This window comes from Melozone crissalis, unplaced genomic scaffold (genome assembly GCF_028551555.1).
Source record: "Melozone crissalis strain CALT ecotype California unplaced genomic scaffold, PUWL_Pcris_2 ptg000033l_1, whole genome shotgun sequence".
NCBI lineage: Eukaryota > Metazoa > Chordata > Aves > Passeriformes > Passerellidae > Melozone > Melozone crissalis.
This window is the reverse complement of record NW_026535811.1, coordinates 5,508,310-5,531,122: the sequence shown is the minus strand read 5'-3', so window position 1 is coordinate 5,531,122 and position 22,813 is coordinate 5,508,310. Positions and strand designations below refer to the sequence as shown.

The 22,813-nt window shown below is 44.4% G+C and overlaps 1 protein-coding gene across 1 annotated transcript; it reads left to right on the top strand.

Moving 5' to 3' along the window:
• Positions 1–723: 723 nt before the first annotated feature.
• Positions 724–22,043, top strand: IL17RA (interleukin 17 receptor A). The gene is made up of 13 exons (XM_054282142.1): positions 724–867; positions 7,036–7,060; positions 8,871–9,017; positions 10,745–10,869; positions 12,313–12,439; positions 13,783–13,830; positions 13,940–14,097; positions 15,282–15,356; positions 16,088–16,163; positions 16,248–16,262; positions 17,480–17,581; positions 18,629–18,670; positions 19,248–22,043. The coding sequence occupies exons 1-13, from the start codon at positions 724–726 to the stop codon at positions 20,738–20,740; spliced, it is 2,577 nt and encodes an 858-aa protein (XP_054138117.1). The 3' UTR covers positions 20,741–22,043.
• Positions 22,044–22,813: the final 770 nt, after the last annotated feature.

The window sequence follows — 22,813 nt, the reverse complement described above, 5'->3', positions numbered from 1 at the left end:
AGACCATTAGGTGAAATCCACGGCAGAGAACAGGGAAAAGTAGCTGTGGGCATGCTGTAGTGTGCAAAAAATGTGAAACCTGGAGTGAAACCTGAGAGACAGCAGAAACGGGGTTTGCAGAGTCCCCTGTGAAGTGGATGCATTTAGAGCAGCCCCACAGCTGGAAAAGCACAGCATACACCTACAATGCTTTTTGTTCGGCAGCTGCAGAGCGCTGCCGATGTCAGTGCATAAAGCTCAGGGCATTTACCCGAAGCCAGAGAGGAGCACTGGGAGTTCCAACTCAACACGAGGGAGAACTTCTTTCCATCCAGGGTGGCAGAGCCCTGGGACAGCTGCCCAGGGAGGCCGTGGAGTCTCCCTGTCCGGAGACATCCCGAACCACCCGGACCCGCTCCAGGTGACTCTGCCTTGGCAGGGGTGTTGGCATGGATGATCTCCAGCGGTCCCTCTCAACCCTGGTGCTCCTATGAGGAGCACGCAGACCTCGCAAACAGGAAGACAACCCCCAGTTCGAAGCAGGTTGGGCTCTTTAACCCCAAGCTCAGCGCACGGCCGGCGCTGTCCCGGGCGGGGAGGAGCCGCTCGCTGCTCCCGCGGCCCGGCCCGGCCCAGGCCCCACAGGCGGGCGGGCCCCGCTCCGCTCCGCTCCGCCCCAGCCCCTCCTCAGGTGCGGCCCCGCCCGGCCCGAGCCCGGAAGCGCCGGGCGGCGGTGCGGGGGCGATGGCGGGCGCGGGGCCGTGGCTGCTCCCGCCGCCGCTGTTGTTGTTGTTGTTCCTCCTGCCGCTCCTGCTGCCCCGGCCGCCCGCCGCCGCGGCCCTGCGGCTGCTGCTGGACGCCGCGCCGCCTTTCACCTGCTCGCAGCCGGTAAGCGGCGCCGGGAGCGCCAGGCCCGGGCGGGCGCGGGGAGCCGGGTGGTGGCACGGGGCCCGGGGCCGGGCGGTGTCGGTGTCCCGGGCGGTGTCGGTGTCCCGGGGAGCACCTCACACCTCGCTGCGTTGCCCCGGCCGGGAAGCGCTGCTGCCCCGGGCACCTCCGGGCGGCCGCGGCTGAGCCGTGCGGGAAGCGGCCGCGGTCCCCGAGCAGGATGTGAGTCTGTGCTAAGAGCTGGCGTTGCCCAATGCCCTAAAAGTTTTAACCAGTGCCTTGCAGATTTTAGGAGTTTTAGGAGTGCGCGGGGAATTGAGCATTACGTGTGCGTGAGGTTTTTGAGCAGGCGGGCTTTGGTTGCCTTTTCTCCCTGCGAAACCGGCCGGACAGGAGCTGCCGATGCAGCGGCGCTGTAAAAGTGAACAACCAACCTGAGCGAACTTTGAGTAGGAACTCCGAGCTGGTCACTCTCTCTCGTGGTTTTTGAGGATTGTTTTGGATTTGTTTTTTTGGTCGCTTTTTTGCTTTGGAGTGGGTTTTTTTTTGTTTTTTTTTTTTTGTTTCAGATAAGTATAAAGAGTGTATAGGAGGGGAAGAGATCTGCTTTTGCTTTTTAATTTACAATAGCAGTAAGACAGGAAAATGGGCAGTTGTTGTCTAAGCTGGACAGCTTTATTTGCCATGGTGCACTTTCAGCAGTCTGAAAAAGGCAGATGATCAGGTACAGCTATAGACAACTGTAAAACAAAATGTGTCCTTTGGGGTGAAAGCTTCTATAATCTTTTCCTGTTCACATTTCCTGTCTTTTGTCTAGCCTGACACTTTTCCTAATGTTTGACTGTATCCTTACCCCTGTTTTACCAGAACCTCTGCTCTGCTGCCTTCTCTCCTATTTAAAGAGACCCCAAGAAAACAGACCAGTTCTGCAATTTTACTGTAGGCTGGACATTGTAGAGTTTCAAAATGTAAACTTTGGCAAAGGGAAAATTACAGTATTGCTTAGGCATCTCACAAAACCATGGTATCCCAACCCTTGTTAGTCACAGAGATGGGCAGTAATATATTAAAGAGTCTCTGCAAGTCCTTGGATGGTGGGGCTCTGACTGACTTTGTCTTGTCTGTCCCTCCTTTTTTAGGAAGTGTGAGCACAGTAACTGGGTGAGGGGTTCACAGAACATCACCGGCTTTCACAGGGCAGCTGTGCTGCCCCATGCTCTGGTGTGCACACAGAGCAGTGAATGCTGGGCTGCTGCGTTTGCCCTTTCTATCAAAAAGCCAATTTCCAAAGTGCAGGTAGACTTAAGAGAAAGGAGTCAGCTGAAGCCCAGGAGCAGCCTCTTGGAGCAGTTTTGAAGCTGCTGACTCACATAGAGAAAAGCCCCATCATCAACTGAAGCTGTGACAGTTGAGAACAGTTCCCCCTTCCCTTTCTGTGGGCTGTGCTGTTTTCAGTGGGGGATTTGGTAACCCTCCCTGCCAGCGTGTGGCTGTGCTGTGGTTCAGAAGCAGAGCTGCAGCTGAGCAGGGTGGGTGAGTCCCATTTCCTTTGTCCGACCCACCCTGCTCTGCTGAGCTCTGGAGCAGGTCAGGCTGAGCCCTGGCAGCTTCCTCAGCAAAACCCTCGTGAGGCAGAGGCTGCTTGGTGGAGGGGAAGTGTCATACCAGTATCTACAGACACCTGTAAGGAAAACTAAATGCTTGTTAACAGCTCATCTTAGTAAAATGCACTTAATGGGCCTTATTCATCACCACTCCATCAAACTAGGGCTGAATAGCACAGCTGCAAATCCAGCTCTCACCAGTAACCATTGCTTGTACATGTCATCTGCAGGGGCTTTTTTCCTATGTGCAGGGGAAAGAAACATCCCACAGCTTAAACACCCATCTGTTTTTCCACCATCAAGTGCTAATCACTGTGTTCAGTTGCTGTGCTGTAGCTGTTGTGGGACGTGGTGTGCCTGGCGGTCCTGGAGGAATGCAGTGGTTATAACCCTGCTCTCTTTGAGGGGCTGGATAGCTGTACATAGTTTGGTCTCTGAAATTTATCTTGCCAGCTTGCTTCACTGCAGATCTCTGGAGAAGAATTGATGTAACACCTCTCACGAAGATGAGCCATGGTGGTGGTGCATGTGAGGACAGCTTTTCCATGGTCTCCTTTGCAAATGTGTTCATTTTGCCCTTGCTGTTGACTGACTTCTGTCATTCCCCTCTGTGGCATCTTTCTGCTGTGTAGGATGTTAGCAGTAACCCATGATCAACCCATGAGTGCTGGTAAAATATTTCTGGACCTCTTGGCATAAAAAGGATTCACTATCAAAACTATTGAACTTCAGCATAAAAAGGGTCACTGGTCAAAACTATGAAAATATTATAAAAACAACTTTAGAACTGATTGCTATGAAGAAATTTTAACTTTTGAATTTGGATTTGATTTTGCTGAGAATTGATATGAGGGCAAGATAAAAAGTTAGAAACTGTAGAGAAAAATGCTTAAAAAATTAATTTGTAAAAGATGCTGGTTTCCTACAAGCCTTAAACAAATCATCCTTCAGCATTTATTCCTGTAATGTGTTCATGTGTTGATCTCTGCTTCTTTTTGCTAAGGAGTTAGAAAAGGGAAACTGCAGTAAACTTCAAATCATCCAAGTCTCAGAAGATACATAGAATGGTTCAAAGGTGAAAGGCAAATTTTGGAAAGCTGGAGCCCTTCCGATTCAGCAGCCACTCTTAAAGGAAAACTGGACACTTGCCTGGCTCCCAGTGGTTTCTTTCTAGTTACCACAGCATCCTGCTGGGAAATCTTTGCCTCCCATTACTTTAATTGAATTGTCATGGGATGGTGCTGTTAATCAATTTCCCAGGTTTATTTCATTCAGATTCTTAGAATTCTCCACAGCATATGGTCTGGGGTTTTTTTTATGTCAAAAGCAAAACAAAAATAATTTTAAAAGAGTGAAACAGTTGCTTACCTTTTTGTGAGAATACAGCAAGTAAACAGGAGGAGTTGAGAATAATTTCAGCAGCACCTCAAAATCATCTCCTTCTCATATTTATGCCTCCCATGTCTGTAGCTTTGATTTTCAGCCCTGGTTTAAGTTCAGTTGGCAGGCAAGCTGCACATGGCCACTCAGTCACTCACTTCCCAACATGGGGATGGGGGAGAGAACCAGAAAGGTGAAAGTGAGAGAAATTGTGGGTTGAGGTACAGACCATGTAATAAGCAAAGCAAAAGCCATGCATGCAAGCAGAGGAGAACAAGGAGTTGTTTTTCACCACTTCCCTGGGCAGGCAGGTGTTCAGCTGCCTCCAGCACAGCAGGGATCCATCATGCATAGCAATGACTCTGAAGACAAACGCCATCACTCTGAAATCCCCCTCCTCATCTCTCTTCCCCCAGCTTTGTGTGCTGAGTTTGAGCCTCTCAGTGTCCCTGTGGGTAGCTGGGCTCAGCACTCCCAGCTGTGTCCACTCTGATTCCTGCACCCCCATCCTGCTGGTGACAGGGGTGTAAGAAAACAGAATGGCCTGTGCAAGCCCTGCTCAGCAAGAGCAAAAACATCTCTCTGTTATCAGCACTGTTTCCAGCCCAAATCCAAAATACTGCCCCATACCAGCTGCTGGGAAGGAAATTAACTCTATTACAGCACACTCAGGTAGGGAAACCAGGTTAAATATTTCTGCTCTCCAGGGCTTTGTTAGTGTGCTCTGGATGAGCCAATGCATCAAGTAAGGTTTTGTGTTGGTTGGACTTTACAAGGGAAAACCAGCAAGTATTCCCTCAGGCGCTGAGGAGGGAGCCGGTGCAGATCTGACAGTGGTTAACACTGTGCTGCAAACCAAACTGGTCTTTTGCTCTGGTTGCTTCCTGGCTTTTGAATGTCATTGCCTGGAGTTACACATTGTGGTATAAAAGTGTGCCCTCAGCTGTGCCCAGAGCTGTTCAGCTGGGTACTTTGCCAAGAGGAGATGGGGGTTTCATGGCAAATGCTTCTAGGACTTGCCTTTCCTTGAGCTTCTTACACCTCTGCCTGCACTGTGCCTTTATCTTTGCTTCCTTATGCCAATAGTGAGGACTCCTGTGTGGATGAGTTGTTCTTAAAAGCATTTTCAGCTCTTGGGTCATCCCTGTAGTGCTTGGGCACTGGGAAGGGAGAGGACCAAGAAGTGAATCGGTGCCTTGTAATGGGAGAATCCTTTCCCTGTTCTTGTGGCAGACCTGCTAAATGCTCAGCTAACTGATGGCAGCTTAAAACATTTCAGTATAGTCAGCTACACAGAAAAAAAGTTGCTGGCACGGCAGGTAAGCAGGTTAGTGCAGGGTAGGAAAAACACTGTGTAGGTAGTCCCTTGAAAACTCTGAGTGGGGCTGGGGAGAGGTGATAAAATACTGTTGGTGATAAAATACCAGATAAAGTACTGTTGTTTTTTCCCCATGGAAACCCAGCGTTGAAAAGATAAGGGCTTTAATTAGCAAGTGTCAGTTCTGAATCCTCATCGACAGACAGATGGCTCCTCACTGAGCTCTGCAGTTTTTAATAAATGTCAGAAAGGGCACAACAGCCTCATCAAAGCTGGGAACATCCTTGTGAATGCTTCACCTGGGATAATCGACCTGGAGGAAGAGAGGATCCCTTTGTACACTGTGCTGGATCAATATTCATATTGATAATTAAACAAGAAAGGGGAAATGCAGCATTTCCTCACTTGTGTTGTCAGCCCTGATGCAGAGCACCAGCACTCAATGAAAGCAGCTGTTGCTGCTCTTCAGGCTAATAATGCTTTATATTTTCTATAAGGGCTTTGTTGGGATGCCATGTACAGTAATTACTGATGGCTGCAACAGAACAGGGACAAAATGGGTGAATATAAAGTGATAGGCTTTAACAGAAATCATTACATTAGGAAAAATCCCTATGCTTGGTTGCCAATTATTTTTGTTTTCTCTTGAGGGCTCATCCCAGAGCAGCCACTCACTCTTTGCCCTCCGTGGAAAGCACCGTAGCAGTTGCCGTGAAGAAAATAAACTCCAGATAAAATCTTAATCTCAGATAAAACCACTGCACCTTTGCACATAAGGGGCTTTGTCAGGCCACATAATTTACCTTTAAAACTCTGATTAAGGGTCTGAAGTGTTAGGACTAATTTTTTTCATAGCTTAATCCATTCTTCCTTACAGGTATTCACAATTTTTATTTTTCTCTTTTTCAATGATTGTAGTTAGCCAGTTTGGTTTCATCAGCGTTTTCTTCTTTGCTTTTAATTTCTTTTATTCTTTTTTTTAAATTTATTTATTTTCCATTAATGAAGGATTTAGGTTGCAGGTGCTGTTTTTCAATATAGCTCTATCTTGGGTGCATTTGTGGTGCAGTAATTGGAGTGTGGATGTGTTTCTTGTGAAGGGTGCCTGGAGGCTGCATTTATACCTGTGTGTGTTGTTGTGACTTGTGTAGCAAAAGCCTGGAAGAGATTTTCAGGTTTTATTCTTTATATAAGCATGAGGAGCTTAATGGCAAATCTTCCTGCTTTCCTTCCAAGGAACAGGTACATGAGCAGAAATGTGAGCATTGATCTCTGAGCTATTTCCATTACCAAAAAGGCACTGCTGGCTTGTCCAAGCACCCTTCCCTAAAAATGTAAATATTCCCTTGGACACTAAGCCCCAAATGCATTTGCAGTTGACATTAGGAAGTTGTAGAGAGTTTAAAACCCAACTGCCTTCCCTGCTCCACTGAAATGAATTATATGGTGGCAATGGTTGACCATAATATCCAGCTTTAGGGGGCTTCCAGAATAATCAAAATATAACTGGGAGAAGCCAGGCAGAGCCCACATAACTTCTGCTTGCTTCTTTGTGATCAGGGCGTCTTTATTCTTAATAAGAAAGTGTCTAATTCTGATGAATTCTTCTTTCTCAGCACAGTGGTGTTTGGCCAGAGGTTGGACTGGATGATCTCAGAGATGTCACATAAATTGTGCCCAAGTTTCATGCCCTGTGTCTTTGGTTTTTTGATTAACAGCTCAGCCCAGTGTTTCCATCATGGTTAATTCTTCCAATTTGTGTGCATCACTGAAGTGCTTTTTCCTGCCCCTCTCCCAGCCCTGAGCAGAAGCAAGTTGCTGTCAGTTTTATTCTGAGAGTAATATTCTTGTTTCTTTCCCCCACAGGATTTAAACTGTCTCGTAAGAAATAGTAAGTAATTTTTTTTTCATTGTTGCAGTTTTCTCATAAGATCATGCTATTTTTTTTTTCTATTTTTTTTTTTTTGTTGTTGTTGTTGTTCTTTTCTTTTTTTAACTGGGTTCATACAGCATGTTTTTCCTGCTAGAATCAGAGAGTTGTAAAGAGAAACACTGCTATCATGCCTTGCTTTGGGATTTACACTTTGATCCATTATAAGCTCCCGCTAGAAGAGGAATGGAAAGTTTGGTCTTTTTTAGGACAGAGTTTAGGGGTAGGCAGTGTCATGAGTAAAACCCAACCCAACTTGTTTAGTTTCTATTTAAAGCTGGGATCGTCAGTTTTTAAAGAAATGGGAATTTAAAGACAAGTTTGCCAGCAAATGTTCATTACAAGCCATTATGATAGTACTTGATGAAAAATTAGTGTATGAATTAGAATTAGAAATGGGGCATAGAGGGGTGCAGTTGGGAGCAGTTAATGTAAATTATTGGGTGTAAGGGGTCAAGTCTTAGCAATGACATGCATCTGAAAGACCTTAATATAATTATTGGTTATGTTGTGAAAAATGTTCATAAAAAACAAAAGGAAAATGTTCTGAAATTGTCCATTTGGAACCTGGAGGCATTGGGGCAGCACTGCAGAGCTCCTTGGCTTTCCCCCTTGTTCTAAGCCAGCTCATTCCTGCCTCAGTGCCCAGCCCTGTGTCAAACTGGCACAAGGATTTGTGTGCCAGTGGTATTTTTGTTTGGCTTGCCAGATCAGGGAGAGGGCTATGCTGAAAATAACCAGATTTAAAACTCCTTTGGCAGGAGAGGGCTTGGGTGGGATCAGGTTGGATATTTCCCACTGGCACACAGCCACTGGAATACAACTTGACAACATGGCCAAGCCAGACTGCAGCACCAACATTAAAATGCTGCCCAAGTAAAATATTTAGTTTAAATTCTGCTTTATGGCTTTTGTTATGTTTTTCTGCTCTAGGGGAAATCTTTTTTTTAGTGTTTCGTACACTCTTTGCTGAAAGGTACTTTATACTTTATTCTTGTCAGGCTTTTTATAGATATTTTTGGTAAAAGGAGCATTTGAGGATGGTCTAATTACTCGTAAGCCTAAAGCCATGTTTCCATCACATAGCCATCAAAATAAACCCAAAGTGCACTTTAGGGGGGACTGACTGCTATTTTTAACATGCTCTGAGAAGTCAAATGTGTTACAAAAGCTCAAGTAGATCATGTCTGTCTGATGCCTGTCACACCTGATTTCACTTTCTGATGACTCTACAGGACCAGCTCTCCCTAACACTCTGTTGACAAGCACAGGTTATTTTTCTGTCCAGGGAGCTCATTAATTTAGGCAAGGCATAACAGGCAGTTGTTGGAAGCTGAATTCAGATGTATATTCAAATTTGAGGAAAAGCAGTTTGGTAATTCAATATTGGAAGGTAATTAACTATTGGAACAATTTCCCTGGGTATCTGACAGAATTCTTATCACTGGAAGGCTGAAAATCAGCACTAAAATAGGTCTGCTTCACCAGAAAGTTTAAGGAAATACTGAGTAAACTTACTTGATCTGTTTAGCCTGACTACACTGATAGTGACAAGTACTAACACATTTTAAGGAAAAGAGGAAGTGGAAGTTACTAGAATAAGTTTGGATTATTACAGGCAATTTACAAAGCACTTCCATACAGAAAACTGACTTTGAGTCTGTCACCCAGTTTTCCCCTCAGAATAAACCTGACCCAGAGAGCAGATCATGATTGCAGTTAAGCAGAGGTTGCTCAGCCCCAGTGTAAACGTGGGTTTCATTCTGGACAGGCACGTGCATGGAGCAGAGCTGGCTGCAGGTGCCTGCCTGGACTCCCTCTGCTCCAAGCAGTCTCCACGTTTCTTCTGATGTTTTCCGTAAGGAGGATGGAAAACTGGTCCCTGTGCTTCAGATAGAGTGGAAAGTGGCCACGGATGGTAAGTGGTGGTTGTTTCATTTCAGTTTAATTTCAGTGCTTAAGCTGTCCTTTGTAGTCCTTGTGGATGTGTTTTGTTTTCAGTGGAATTTCACTTTTGAGCATGGAGCAGAGGTAAAAGGTGTGATCTAGTAAGGATAGACGTTGGTTGCTCTGGGTCTGGATTGAAGGCACCTGAGACAGTAATTCATGTTCAGACTCGGGTGTTTATTATTTCTTATCAGTAAAACAGTTTCACAATCATGAGTTTGGCAGCTTTTCATTAGCAAGGCACAAAAAGGCTAACTGCCTCTTGTTCCAAGGTCTTTTAGGACTAAACTATCCAATTAAGAACTGACACCTGGATTATTTTCCCTTTTAACCCAGTAACTGATCCCAAAGAGCCCACAATGCAGACTTTTCTGCCCAATTTCAGCATGCCACACAAATCCATGAAGAAGAAGGTAAAGAAGAACGACCTGCCTCCACCCTAAACCCTCCATTTTGCTTCATATTTATTTCTATATTCTAAAATCCCAAATTCCTAAGCTTCCCACCATGTGATATTACTCACTTCTAACCAACTACACACCCACAATCCCAGTGCTATCAATCAATTTTGGAACCCTTCTTCACAGCCTCAGGTCAATGCAGTGTTCTTTGTGGGTCAGTGCCTTTAAGCACAGAAAGTTTAAAATTCTCAGCATCCAGGGTTCCAACAGATAGAGAGGAAAATTATGACTTCAAGTTATGAAAGCAGATCTTTGAAATTGGAGAGGTTGGCTGCCTAATTTTGTTTGGTGGGTGTAATCTCATCTTTGTGTGCCTTGGCAAAGCAATAATTGTCCCATTGTTGGAGCCTAAATGACTACTAAGTCACATTTTCTCACTCCCCAAATATATTTGATTGTTTGTAAATGATGCTTCCCTTGCATACTCTAGTCCAAAGTTTTGCACTGCTTTAAGGCAGAATTAAACACATTCATTCCTTCCTTCTGCAGGGGCTGTATCTGAGGGCTGTAGAGTTGTGATCTCTAGCTGGGGTAGTGTAGGAGCAGGTGTGACCCAGGTAACCCAGTCATTGAACTCACCTGTGCTTGGCAGCTCTCTCATGTGTACCAAAACAAAGATGTGTTTGCTTTGGCACCCAAACTGCACGAGGCAGCTTTGAGAGAGCTCAGCACAATGCCACATCTGTAGAATGGCAGGGTGTGTGGAGAATGCAGTCACCTTCTCCTCTGCTCCTTCATTTGCACAGATGTAGCTTTGCCAAGGTAATTAACTATTGGAACTATTTCCCTGGCTATCTGACAGATTTCTTATCACTGTAAGGCTGGAAATCAGCACTAACGTAGGTCTGTTTCAGCTGAAGGTTGAAGGAAACACTGAGTAAACTTACTTGACCTCTTTAGCCTGACTGCATGCCTGCTTTGGCACCCAAGCTGCATGAGGCAGAGCTCAGCACATCTGTGCAGTGGCAGGGTGTGTGGAGAATGCAGTCACCTTCTCCTGTGCTCCTTCATTTGCACAGATGTAGCTCTGCCATGCAGGACGGCCTTTAGGCTGAGAGCCCTGCCAGTCAGCCCTGCATGCTCCCTTTTCCATGGCCACTTATCCTCGTGCTGGGATCCTCAGCACCTCAGAGCAGTCAGACTAGACAAGGCTGGGCACAGCAGTGCTCTCTGGGGGGGCTGCAGCCTCTCCATGTGCAGAGAGAAGGGTGAGCAGCTTTGTCCCCTGTCCCTGCAGCCAGTGTCCGCTCCCTGCAAGGGGCCGAGCTCGCCGTCGTGCAGGTCAGCAGCAACCAGCAGATCTGCGCCCAGTTTGACTTCCTCAACAATTTGCCTCTTCAGGTCCGTCCGGATGGAGGCCGGGTGAGTGCAGAGCGATCCAAATTATGTGTTCTAGTCTGTGGAATTGTTCCTGCTTTCACTGCTTTATGGCAAGGTTATTGATTAAATAGTACAGGCTGCTTAGAGCCTGTGTTGGACTTGAGATCTGCTGTCGTTTCCCATTTCTCTTTCACTCTGCCCTCATTTCCCATTTCTCCTTCACTCTGCCCATCTTCAGGTTTTAAGAATTGCTGCTTTTAGTTGCCTGGCATGTGTCATCACTTGGGAGGTTGCTTAAAGCAAATCATTGTAGGGGTTCTTGTGGTGGTGTTCAAGGGGGCCTCAGGATGAGGGAAGAGATCAGAATCTTGACTCCATGTTTCAGAAGGCTGATAATATTATTATTTTATTTTTTATATATATATATTTTTTTTTATTAAAACAAAATGGTATATTAAAACTATACTAAAATAATAGAAGAATGGATTTCATCAGAAGGCTAGCAAGGAAGGAAAGGAATGATAATAAAATCTTTTGACTGACTGAAAATCTGAGACAGCTGGGCTGTGATTGGCCATTAATTAAAAACAACCACATGAGACCAATCACAGATGCACCTGTTGCATTCCACAGCAGCAGATAATAATTGTTTACATTTTGTTCCTGAGGCCTCTCAGCTTCTCAGGAGAAAAAATCCTAAGGAGAGGACTTTTCATACAACTTGTCTGTGACAGGTTCTTGCATTCTGCTTCAGAGCATGATATTTTATAGCTTTTAAACTCAACTCTTACTGTTGCTTCCACTTCTTCCTTGTACTCTCTTGTTGTGGAGGAAAGCACCAGCCTTGGGGGTGGTCGTTCAGATTACATTCCTTCTAGGAAACTCATCAGAAAAGTGCTGAACATCCACAACAGTAAGGAATATAAACAATGAGGAGTTCATTCCTTAACCACACAGAATTTGGCCATAGTTAGCTTGCCACTTACCAAATACCACTCTCCCAGAGTGCCTCTCCCAGAATTTGCACAGCATTGCTGATGCAGAAGACAGTATAGATTTAAGAATACATGTATGGAATGGCCAGGTACAGAACTACATATGTATAAATGCAATTCTAAATGCTTAGCACTTGCAAAGTGCTACAAAATTCATACTAAACTTAAATTTCCATTTTGAAACTGCATATTTTATTCTAGTCTCCATTCAGTTCAGGATATAGTTTGGTGGAAGTTCCACACAGTGGTTTGGCATAAAACTGTTGTATCAGCTCAAAGATCCCAGGAAAAAATGAATTCTAAACAGAAGAATTGAGACAGACAAAGAGACAGGTATATTTAATACACTTGAGTTCCAATTTTTCATAGTCAAACTTCAGTTAAAGGGTTACATGGGATGAGGGAACAGAGTGGAACAGGGCCAAGTCAGCTGTTAATTTCAGTGCTTAAATTGTCCTTTAAAGTCCTTGTGGATGTGTTTTGTTTTCAGTGGAATTTCACTTTTGACCGTTTTGAAGTAGAACCTGGCCAGACTTACCAAGTGACTGTGTATCACCTGCCCAAGCTGGGTGTAAATGGAGACTACAATTGCAAGTCCACGTCCCTCACAATGCCTGGTAAGAGGTGATTTAGTTCACTTGGGCCTTGGGTTTAGGAATGTGGTGGTTTGTGGACTCTGGCAGGAATGTGGGGGTTTGTGGACCTGGCATCACTGCTGCTTTTACTTCATTTACAATCTCTCAGAGCTGCCCCTCTGCTTGTGGCAGCTGGAAGTACAGGCCAGAATTTCCAAATCAGAAGTTTGGCTTCTAGTACTAAATCCTAGACATGGGAAGGTCAATTTCAAAGGCACAGGTAGTCATAATTTACCAAGGAACTTTGTACTGCTGGGTGCCTGACCCTTTCTTGTGGATGTGAAAATTTTCCTATCACTAAAAGAATTTTTACTGTGCTCCCCAAGGTTGCTGAGCATCTGCAATCCCTCTGGCTGCACTGACTGCTTTATAAATATTTGCTGCTTCATGCAGATCTTGAAAACTGGTTCTTAAATTTTTCTTAACTCGCTCATAGTTGTCAGCCTGACTTTGTAGTTATAAAATGGCAAAGTGTGGAGTGTGTCAGCCAATGTGAGCTGGAAAAGGAGAAGGGAGCACATAATTTTCAGCCCTCATACCCTTTCTTCTGCCTGTTCACACTAAGAACTTCCTGGCTTTCATCCTCTACTGTTCTTCAGAAACCTAATGCATGGTGTTGAGCTCAGCAGCTGCAGGGAGCTTTGCTGGTTAGAGCTTACACATGAATTAGGGACACTGTAAATTCACAGAGTTTAAATTGGTAACTTTGAAAGTTCGAAATTTGAGATATGAAATGTTTTATCTCCACTGTCTAAGCAGGGAGTTGTTACTTTTCCTTTGTCCAAACCCTGGAGGAGAGGCATAATTTAAGGCTGAGAGTTGTAAATCCCACATTGCTAAATGTTGAATATGTAACTCTGGATTTAACTGTGAAACAAGTCCCAAAAAGCAGGGCCAATCTGCTAAATAAAGGGAATTAGAAATGTGGAGGAGTGTTTTAGGATTGAGAAAGATTCCAGCCTCCTGATTTTCCTGTGTCGGAATGCCTTTGGAGGAATCTATTGCTGAGGTGTGATTACAAGGTGTGGGGATGAATATGAGGTTTTAATTCCACTACTGTGACCCTTTCTGCACCAGTGTTACATTATTGCTGTACTATTAAGTGTGGTATGTTTTTGGTTCTGAGACCAAACACCCCATGACATCAGGGAATGGACTGGAAACCAGTACTGTTCTTCTACAGAATTTTGTCACTGCTTTAGAACAAAGGTGTCTGCACATTTAGGAGAGCTTGGTTAGGTCTCTGACTTCTGATAAAAAATGTGGGTTTTTTCCTAAATGGAAGTACAATGCTTCTGACTGACTACTGATGGTCTTTCTTGCAGACTGCAGCGATTCTCTGATGAAAAGAACCATCCCATGTATAAAGACAGGTAAACATATTTGAGTCTCAGAGACATGGGTGCTCTGTTGGAGTATTTGACTGCTTCTGTTGGAGTATTTGACTGCTGAGAAATATGAGAATATCTGCCCTGCTTCCAGGCAGCTTGTGGGAGCCCAGGATCCAGGGTGAAGTTCTAGATGATACAGCTCTGCTTGTGAGCTTCCAGCCATGGATGGAGGCAGCCAGGTACAGAATCCATGTGGCCAGTTACATGCAGGAGAAGAGGTGTAAAATGGCCACACAGGATTTCACTGAGGTAAGTCCCTTCCCAGGTCATGCCTGCTCTGGAGGTTTAGGCAAACATCTTAAATGCTTGCTAAACCAGGACATTTGAGCAACAATTTTCAAGGAATTCTTTTTTAATTGCTTTTGGAAAGGGGAATTTGGTAGGTAAAAGATCAAAAAAAGAGGTTTTATAATGCATGAAGCAGCCTATAAATACCTGCAAAGTCAAATTTTATATTTGACTATCTGGGCTTTATTACCTTTTTCAAGCCAGTGCCTGGGGAGCTAAGACTAAGCAAATCAACCAAAATTGAGATGCAAAGTTTCAATAAATCATTGAAGTACTTTATCAAAGATGATCACAGGAAGGTGTTAATTAAATCTTTTATATAAAGAATGAGTGATTTACTAACAGATGCTTCATTCAAGCTGAGAATCAATTTCCATAGGTCTTATAGTCTGTGTTGCTGAGAATCTTAAAGTGTCCAGACTGTGTTCTGATATAAAAAATGTTTCCCTTCAGGCATTTGAGGGAGGAGAAATACTGAATATTTGGAATCATCTCCACCCTTCCTTGTGTGAGGGCAGATATGTTGGCATTCAGTTTGTTTAATCTTTCTATTCCTTAACACTTAAAACCCTTAGTACTGCCTGCACTGATCTGTTTAAGCTGTTACTGACACAGATGGGACAGCTGTGTGAGCATTTCCCTGGTGGAGGGGAATACACCTCATTTTGGAGTTTGTATCTGCTAATCTCTGTGAAGAATTAGGTTATCATGATATTGACTGTGTACAGCAGGTAGCAAGGGCAACTTACCTGCCTGTTCTAGTGTCAGAAGTTGTGTTGGCAGCTGCTTTTAATTAAACAAGGAGACTTGTTAATGTTTACACATTACAGAGCTGAAGACATCTACATTGTTAAGAAAATGTAAGTTTTAACTCCTTTGAAGTTGTACCAGGTACATCCCTAATTATTTCCTGTTACCTGTGCAGTCTTGGCCTGCTGTCTCAATTGCATTGTCACACAGCGCAGCTGCAGAGATGGTGGCCAGATCCTTCACCCATCCCGTTCTCTCTGGGCTTCTTCTTCAAAAGGGAAAACATAGCTTCTGCTTCTTTGGACCACTCCATTTTTTCATTTCAGATTTTTCTGTTTTCCCTGCTTTCATTTGGTTTTCTTCCTTCCCTTATAACTTGCATCTGATTTCTGCAGGATGGACTGCAACAGCAAGTGAATGTCACAATCAAAATAGAGAACATAAAAGCTTGCTGCAGATACAAAATACAGGTGGGATCACACTCTTGTCCCTGTGTCCTTCCTTCCCAGTCAAGGCAGTAAGCACCTTAGGAATGTCAGGAGGTTTTTTCACTGTGTTTTTTTCTAAGAGTGGCTAATCTGCAATTACCTGCATCAGGGAAATATTCTGGCTGAAAGAATTTTTATATAGGTATTTGTAGGGGGATAGAATATAAGAAAATAAAGATAGTGTAGAAAGTAATCGTACCCCTAAGGAGTTGCAGCTGGGCCAGTTATCAAAGATTGGGAACAGGCCTGAGTTTAACAGGCCACAGGTGTAACCAGTGAGAAGCAGAGTGCTATAAAAGAGTGGTTGGGAACTGGAGTCAGTTGGCTGCTGTGTGAAGAAGAAAGAGTCAGTGCTCTGAGGAGCTGCCCACCAGAAACACCCACAAGGTGTGAAACTTTTATGATAAGGAGACAACAGTATGGAACCCCTGCAATAAGATGGTGTTCTCTGCAGTCAGTGGCTTTTCCTCAGTACAGGGCTGCCAAGTCAGAGATTATGGGAGTGGGAATGGCAAATGTGCAACCTCAGGAGCTCACAGCTTTTGTCATGTATGGTGTAAGAATTCTTGATTAATCTTGTTTTCTGAAGGGAATTGAGAACTCTGTGTCTCTGTCCTAAAATACAAGGAACATTGAGGCAGGGAGAAAGTAAATCAGGGAACAGAATTTCTTTTAAGAATAACTTCTGTTTTCTGGATTCTTTTCAACTGCAGATTCAGCCATTCTTTGCAAACTGTGGCACAGACTGTCTGAGACACTCTGCTTCCATCCCATGTGATCCAGTTCCAAGTGAGAACCGCTTTTCTCTAAATTAGATTCCCATTGTTTTACAGCTGAGAACTGGATTTTTAACATAACTCTTGTCTTTTGCAGGTAGAGAACCAGCGGGTAAGAAGCTGTTGCAACACCCTGAAACTTTTTTTGCTGCTCTTCTGTTGGCTAGAATGAGAAATGATCCTTCCTGCAAATGACCCAATGTGCGGGAAATGTCACTGTTGAAAATTTTATATTATTTGAAAATAGTGGACAGCCCCATAGGTGGTGCATGAATTGTACCAACCATACTGGGAACCCACCAAAGCTCCCACTGAAACCTCTGAGGATGTGAAGATCAGCACTTGGCAACCACTTGGTAACAAAACACAAAACCAGTGAAGAGCAAGGAGACCCCACACACCTAATAATGAGAACATCATGTGAGGGATGAGAGTTTAGGTCATAGGGGTTTAATTGTTCAGGGGTTTCTTTGTTCAGGGTCCCTCTTTGAGCCACCAAGCTCACCCAGCCAGGTATCATAATCAATATGTGCAGTAAATCTCTCTGATGGAGATGAGAGCCTGGTGTCTAAAATTTCTTTAACAGTCCCCTTGTAACGCTGAGTTCAGAATTAATTGTGCTAAGAATGACTTCACCATGATTTAATGAGGCAAGTATTTGTATGCAGTGTGAACCTTAAAGAGCAATTTTTTGAGAGACACTTCACTTGCATAGAATTCTTTGAGAAGCAGTTTTGACAAGAAGAGTCTTAATATAAAATACTTTCTGTCACTTTGCTCAGTGTTAAAAAATTTGCATAATATAAAGCAGCTTTTGGAGAGAATAGCATGCATATATTCATTTTTATGAATGTCAAGATAACTTGTGCATAATGATTTGACATCTTTTTTTTTGGCTGCAACACCTGTAAGGATCTTTTGCCCACGATTAAAAAAAAATTTAAAAAAGGAAAAACACCTGTAAACTGAAATTCTTGACCCAAAATAGTGATATTTTAATTTTTTTTTTAAGCTAGATTACAGGAACAGGCAGGACATGGGTGGCATGCCTGTCAGAGCTGGGTAAACATTGCTATTTAGAGGAAGGTTCTTGATCTGTGTTTTCAGTGTGCTGCACATATGGTTCTTTGTGTGGAGCAAGTTTGTGGTGTACAGCAGCACCATGCAAGCAGGAATTGGTTTGGGGAAGTGGCTGTGGATTGTAAGGATTGTAAGGGGGAAGTGCTGGTCTGCTCAGCAAGGCCAGGGTCCTCCTCCCTTGGCTTCTGCTGCTCGGGGACCTTCTGCTCTTTGGTGGAGCTGTGTCTGAGGAGTGTTTCTGTTTTGCAGATGACATGATGATCTGGCTGTACTGGTGCATCACTGGGATCTCTGTGTTGCTGGTGGGGTCAGTCATCACAGCTGTGCTGTGCATGACTAAAATACGAGCAGGTGAGGCTCATACCAGCCAGGAAGAAAAAATCCAATGCTAAAGAATATTTTTTTTCTCCTTCTGTACCTATTCCTATAGTGGTTTTGTTCCTTGCTGTTCTGATGCCTTGCCACTGAGATAATGCCTATGAAAACATCTTCAGTTTTACATTATGGGACTTGCAATGTCCTTATACCATGCACTAGATAAGTAAAGCCTTCCACAGGTTATCCTCTCTGATGCTCCTTGTTCATAGCACTTCAGAGGTCATGAGGGGAAAAAGGAATTTCGTAGTTCAGCCCTTTGTTTACTGCAGATTGCTGCAGTTTTGTGCACGCTTTTTTCCCCTGCATTGCATAAGAGCGTTGCAGAACAGAAGCTTCCTGTTTGTCAACACTGTAGTCTTCCCCCTGTTCCCCAGAGTCTCTGCAAAATTAATTTTATACTGTTGTGAGATTAGATAAGGTTTTTCAATTGAAGTGGAAGGGGGAAAAAAGCACAGGACAGAGACATCAAGCAACTTGGAAAATTCAGTATTTAAAGGCTAACTCCTAGTTTTCTGTGCTGCAGCCATGAGGCAGTTATCTCAGGGATGCTGTGTAACTCACTGCTTGTTTTGTTTTCTTTTTACATGAGAGGAAAAATTGGTAATCTTTTGGAAAATTTCTTAACATCAAATTCATCTATAAGATGCAGCTAGGGACATTTTAGTCACCTCTCTAGAAAAGCTTTTTAAGGAAGACATATTTTAAAAACCTCTTCTTAAAAAGAGGTCACAGGACAGGTGGGGGTTCTGTGCTTGAGACTGCCACAATTTGGGGAAGAAGCTGAAAGTTCATTTTGAGTGCGTTGTCTCCACTCAAAGGAAAAATATAGCAAGAACTGGCTGTAGAAGAGTCTTTATTCTTTCAGTATGTTTTTTTAATTAGGCTTCTTCTTCCTAAAGCTTCATCTCCCTGCACAGGTAAAGATTTATTTTTTAACCTAATCTGTGGAAGGTGGTGTGATTTTAAGCATTTCATCTTAGTTCATGCTTCCAGAACTGACAGTGACTGTCTCTCTTCCAGCACGCCGGCGAGGGAAGTGCAGCCACGACAGTTTGCAAGCTGGTAAGGTGCAACAGTGCTTGGCCAAGCACCTCTCATGCAGGTCTCAGTGTTGCCCAGAAGGGGCTTTTGTAGGCTCTAACTACTCCATAGATGCTTCTTGAAACCAAAAGTTAGCCTGTTTAGCTAAAAGAAGCTTTGTATATGGAATTTGAAGTGCTGTTTTTGTGAGATGGGGGGTAATTGCTTTGGAATGTGGGGAGGCTTTTGACCCAAGGCTCTACTAGCAGAAGAAGCTTTGCTGATCATCTAGGCCATAGCAACAGCAGATTGGTTTGGGGTGGGTGCACTCAGCTCTCCACTAGAGAATACAGCAATATTTGCAAACCTCTTGAAGCTGCTGCAGTGTTTTTGTGAGGTGAAAGTTGATGAATCATCTGGGCATTATCATAAATCACCCTTTACTGTGCCTGTACTTTCACATTAAATTTACAAAATGAGATGTTGTCCACATAGATTGCCAAAATAGCATTAAAGCTTAAAAGTTGTGTTAATACCCTGCTATGCTGCTTAGTGCTGACTCCCAGCTTTGCAGTTTGGGGACTGTGGCTGTAATTAACATTTCCCTGCCTTCCATCAGCACCTTACACCGAGCTGCCCCTGCCGCCCCTGAAGCTGCGCAAGGTTTGGATCGTGTACTCTGCTGATCACCTGCTCTACGTGGACGTGGTGCTCAAGTTTGCTGAGTTCCTGATGACAGTCTGTGGCACTGCTGTGGCCCTGGACCTGCTGGAGGACCACCACATCTCAGAGCTGGGGCCCTTACCCTGGCTCACCCGGCAGAAGAAGGAGATGGAAGAGCTCTCTTCGAAGATCATCATCCTGTGCTCTCGGGGCACCCAGGCCAAATGGCAGGCCATGCTTGGGAATGAGCCCGTGTGCCTCAAGCAGGATCAGCAAAAGCCAGTGGGAGACCTGTTCACCCCAGCCTTGAACCTGATCCTGCCAGATTTCAAGAAGCCAGCCTGTTTTGGAATGTACATAGTTTGCTACTTTGAGGGAATAAGCAGTGAGAGAGATATACCTGATCTGTTCAATGTCACCTCCAGGTACCAGCTGATGGACAAGTTTGAGGATATTTATTTTCGGATTCAGGACCTGGAGAAGTTTGAACCTGGGCGCATCCATCGAATCCAGGAAATCACAGCTGAAAATTACATCGATACCCCCAGTGGGAGGAAGCTGAAAGAGGCCATAGAGAGGTTCAAGAACTGGCAGACTGAGCACCCAGACTGGTTTGAGAGTGAGACCATCTGCCTGGATAGTGATGAAGAGTTGCATTCCCTGAGCAGAGAGAGCCAGGGGGATTCACTGCTGAGTGAGCCAGGAGGAATTGTGAAACACCAGCTGCACCTACGTGAGCCTGAGCCCTGTTACACCATCAGCCTCCACGTGCATGAGGGTGAAAGTACAGGCTGCAGGCTGCAGCCTCAGCTTAATCCACGTGGGGATCCAATTTCCCAGACTGTGGTCCTTCCTATGGATGTTCCTCCAGTTCAGGTGGTGGAGCCAGTCTCTTCCATGGAAGGCAGAAACATCCTCAGTCACCATGTGCTGAGCAATGAGGACTGTATGGAAGGAGTTCCTCTTCTGGAGACCAGCTTTCCAATGAGGAATAACCTCATCCTCCACGGTGGCCCTGAAGCTTCAGCAGCTGACCAGAGTCCTGCAAACTTGTCAGGTGACCTGAGTGAGCGTCTGAATGGACTCATGTACCCCCTTTATCAGCAGAGTGTCATCCCTTCAGAGCCATATCTGTGCCAGGGGGAGGCTGACCAGCAGCACCAGCTGGTCTTTGATGACCAGTGCAAGGACCAGAGGCAGTCAGTGCAGTCAGACCAGGGCTACATCTCCAGGTGCTCCCCTCTGCCTCCTGAGGACCTTCTGGAGGAGGAGGAGGAAGAGGAGGAGGATCAGGAACAGCAGGGGGGGTTCCACGAGCTCTCTCCAGAGGTTTTGAGCAGCCTGAAGAGCCTCCAGAAGCAGCTGTTTTTCCAGGACATTCAGAGGCACTCCAGCTGGAGCTACCCAGCAGAGGTGATGGACATTGGCCAGGCCTTGGATGACTCTTAGGCTCTGCCCTGTTTGAAATGCAGGGATGGAGGGTGGTGCCATGCAGAGCAGTACTGAGGCTGCATTTCCAGCACTGTCCTCGTCCTTGCATTGTAAATGGCTTAGTGCTGGCACCTTCCTGTGCTGCTGGGATGCAGCACTGCCCAGCACATGTGGAATGTTGCTTCTCTGTGGAGAGAAGCCAGGAGTATTGCCCACCCCTGTGAAAGAACAGGCAGTGCTTCTGTTCCTTGGGGAAGAGCATTACACTGAATTCTCACTGATGGATGGCAGAAAAATTGCTGTGGCTCATCCACTCGTGCCTTCACAATGCCCTCCAGCTGTGCTGATTCTATTGCACTGGATAAAAGTCACAGGCATGCTTCAGAAAATAGGCTTAGATAACATGGTGACGTTTGCATTGCCATGTTAATACACATTTTGAACATTCCCTTGTAAATACTGTATTAAAGACATGTGCCTTAAATTTCAGCTAGATAAGGGCTGTCTCTACCTGGTTGATAAATGTGCCTTAAGATTTTTTTATTTTTTCCCCACTCATCATTCATTTACAGCTGCATATCCATGGTCATTCAGAAATCAAGTGGAATAACTGAGAATAAGTGGGATAAATGTTTAAATTGAGAGTCTCCATAACTCTTCCTGCCTCTCTACTGGGAGCTATGTGCTTGAAAACCAGCAACAGGAGTGAAGGGGGAAGAGGAGACCGAGAAATGGAATTTGGGATTTTTTTACAGTTTTAAGAAATGTGGGGCTGAATACAGAATCAGGGGAGTCTGGTGTGTTCTGTGACACACTGCTGCAGTGCTGTGTGCTTTTGGATATCTTAGCACCAGGAAGATGTGAGCTGAAGATATAGACAGTGACACACAAGGAAATAAAGGGCTGTTTTGGAGGAGGAAAAACTGTAGCCTCAGCAGATGCTGTTTTAGAGTGGAAATTATATCTGAGTTAAGGGAGGCTGAGTGAAAATGACTGTAAGATGTACTTGTGTGGGTTTAAGCTCCAGCACAAGGTAGTTCAGGTTAACTACAGTGAAATACTGAACAGACTAAGGGATTCCTCTTCCAGGAGCAGTGATGGTAAGGCTGCATTTACCCTGTTTCTTATCCCTGGATAACAACCTGTGAGGTGTAAATACATCCAGGCCTTTCTCCTTTGTTGTTTTCCCATCCATCTAAGTTTACTTGTCAAAAAAATCCTTTATCTCAGCTTTTTTAAAATCTAATGTCTTAGAAAGAATCTATTCTTTTCTCTTGCAATTTATTTTGTATTGTGTGTATTTTATAATTTTGTGTTGAACCTGTGGGGGTTTTTTTCCTTAAATTAAAAATGAAGAATACTTTTTTGGATATATTCAGTTAAATACTTCTGTGTCCTCAATTCTGCCTATCTCCTTATGTTGAGTTCTTAGTATTTGTTACAGGAACCTGAGGCAAAACTGAGCCAGAACTGAACTGGCTCACAAATGTCAAAATATTCCTGCAAAGCACAGTATGGAGACGAGCTGGACAGAGTGAGGGCCTGCAGCCATGGGAAGCATCCCTACATCCCTTCAGAAGGGGTGGTAAAGGAACTGTTTGTCATCTCCATGCAGGACTCTTAGGACAGCTCAGTGACAAAGGGAAATCCCTGCAGAGATCCAGAATTAAGGCTGGGAGCCTTCCTGCTCCAACAGGAATCCAGTCCAATCCAATCTAACCCAACAGAGCTCAGCAAGAGGCAGCTGTGGTCTCAGTGCTCCTCCAGTGAGAACCCATCTCCCAGATTATGTCAGTAATTGCCATCTTGATGATCCCACTTCTAAAAGTTTCTTTTATCTTACAGCAATTAACATGTAAATCTGATTTTTTTTCCCCATGAGTCTTTTTCAAGTGGTATAAATTCCTATAAATCACTTGAATAGGAAGCTCAGAAGTGTCATTTGAATTTCCTTGCCTTAGTCATTCCCTTCTCAAATAACTCCCTTGGTGTTACAGCTCTTAGAATTTGCTTTCACTTAGAAAAAGTTTGTTTGAAGGGAAAATCCAGACACTATTTTAGCAATCCAGTATGAGGAAAACAAGTAACTAG

Bases quoted from the DNA above. Each gene is read 5' to 3' on its own strand.
- IL17RA (XM_054282142.1), top strand. From the start codon at position 724: ATGGCGGGCGCGGGGCCGTGGCTGCTCCCGCCGCCGCTGTTGTTGTTG. The intron at 7,061-8,870 runs GTAAGTAATTTT...CATTCTGGACAG, and splicing joins AAACTGTCTCGTAAGAAATA to GCACGTGCATGGAGCAGAGC. The intron at 18,671-19,247 runs GTAAGGTGCAAC...GCCTTCCATCAG, and splicing joins CCACGACAGTTTGCAAGCTG to CACCTTACACCGAGCTGCCC.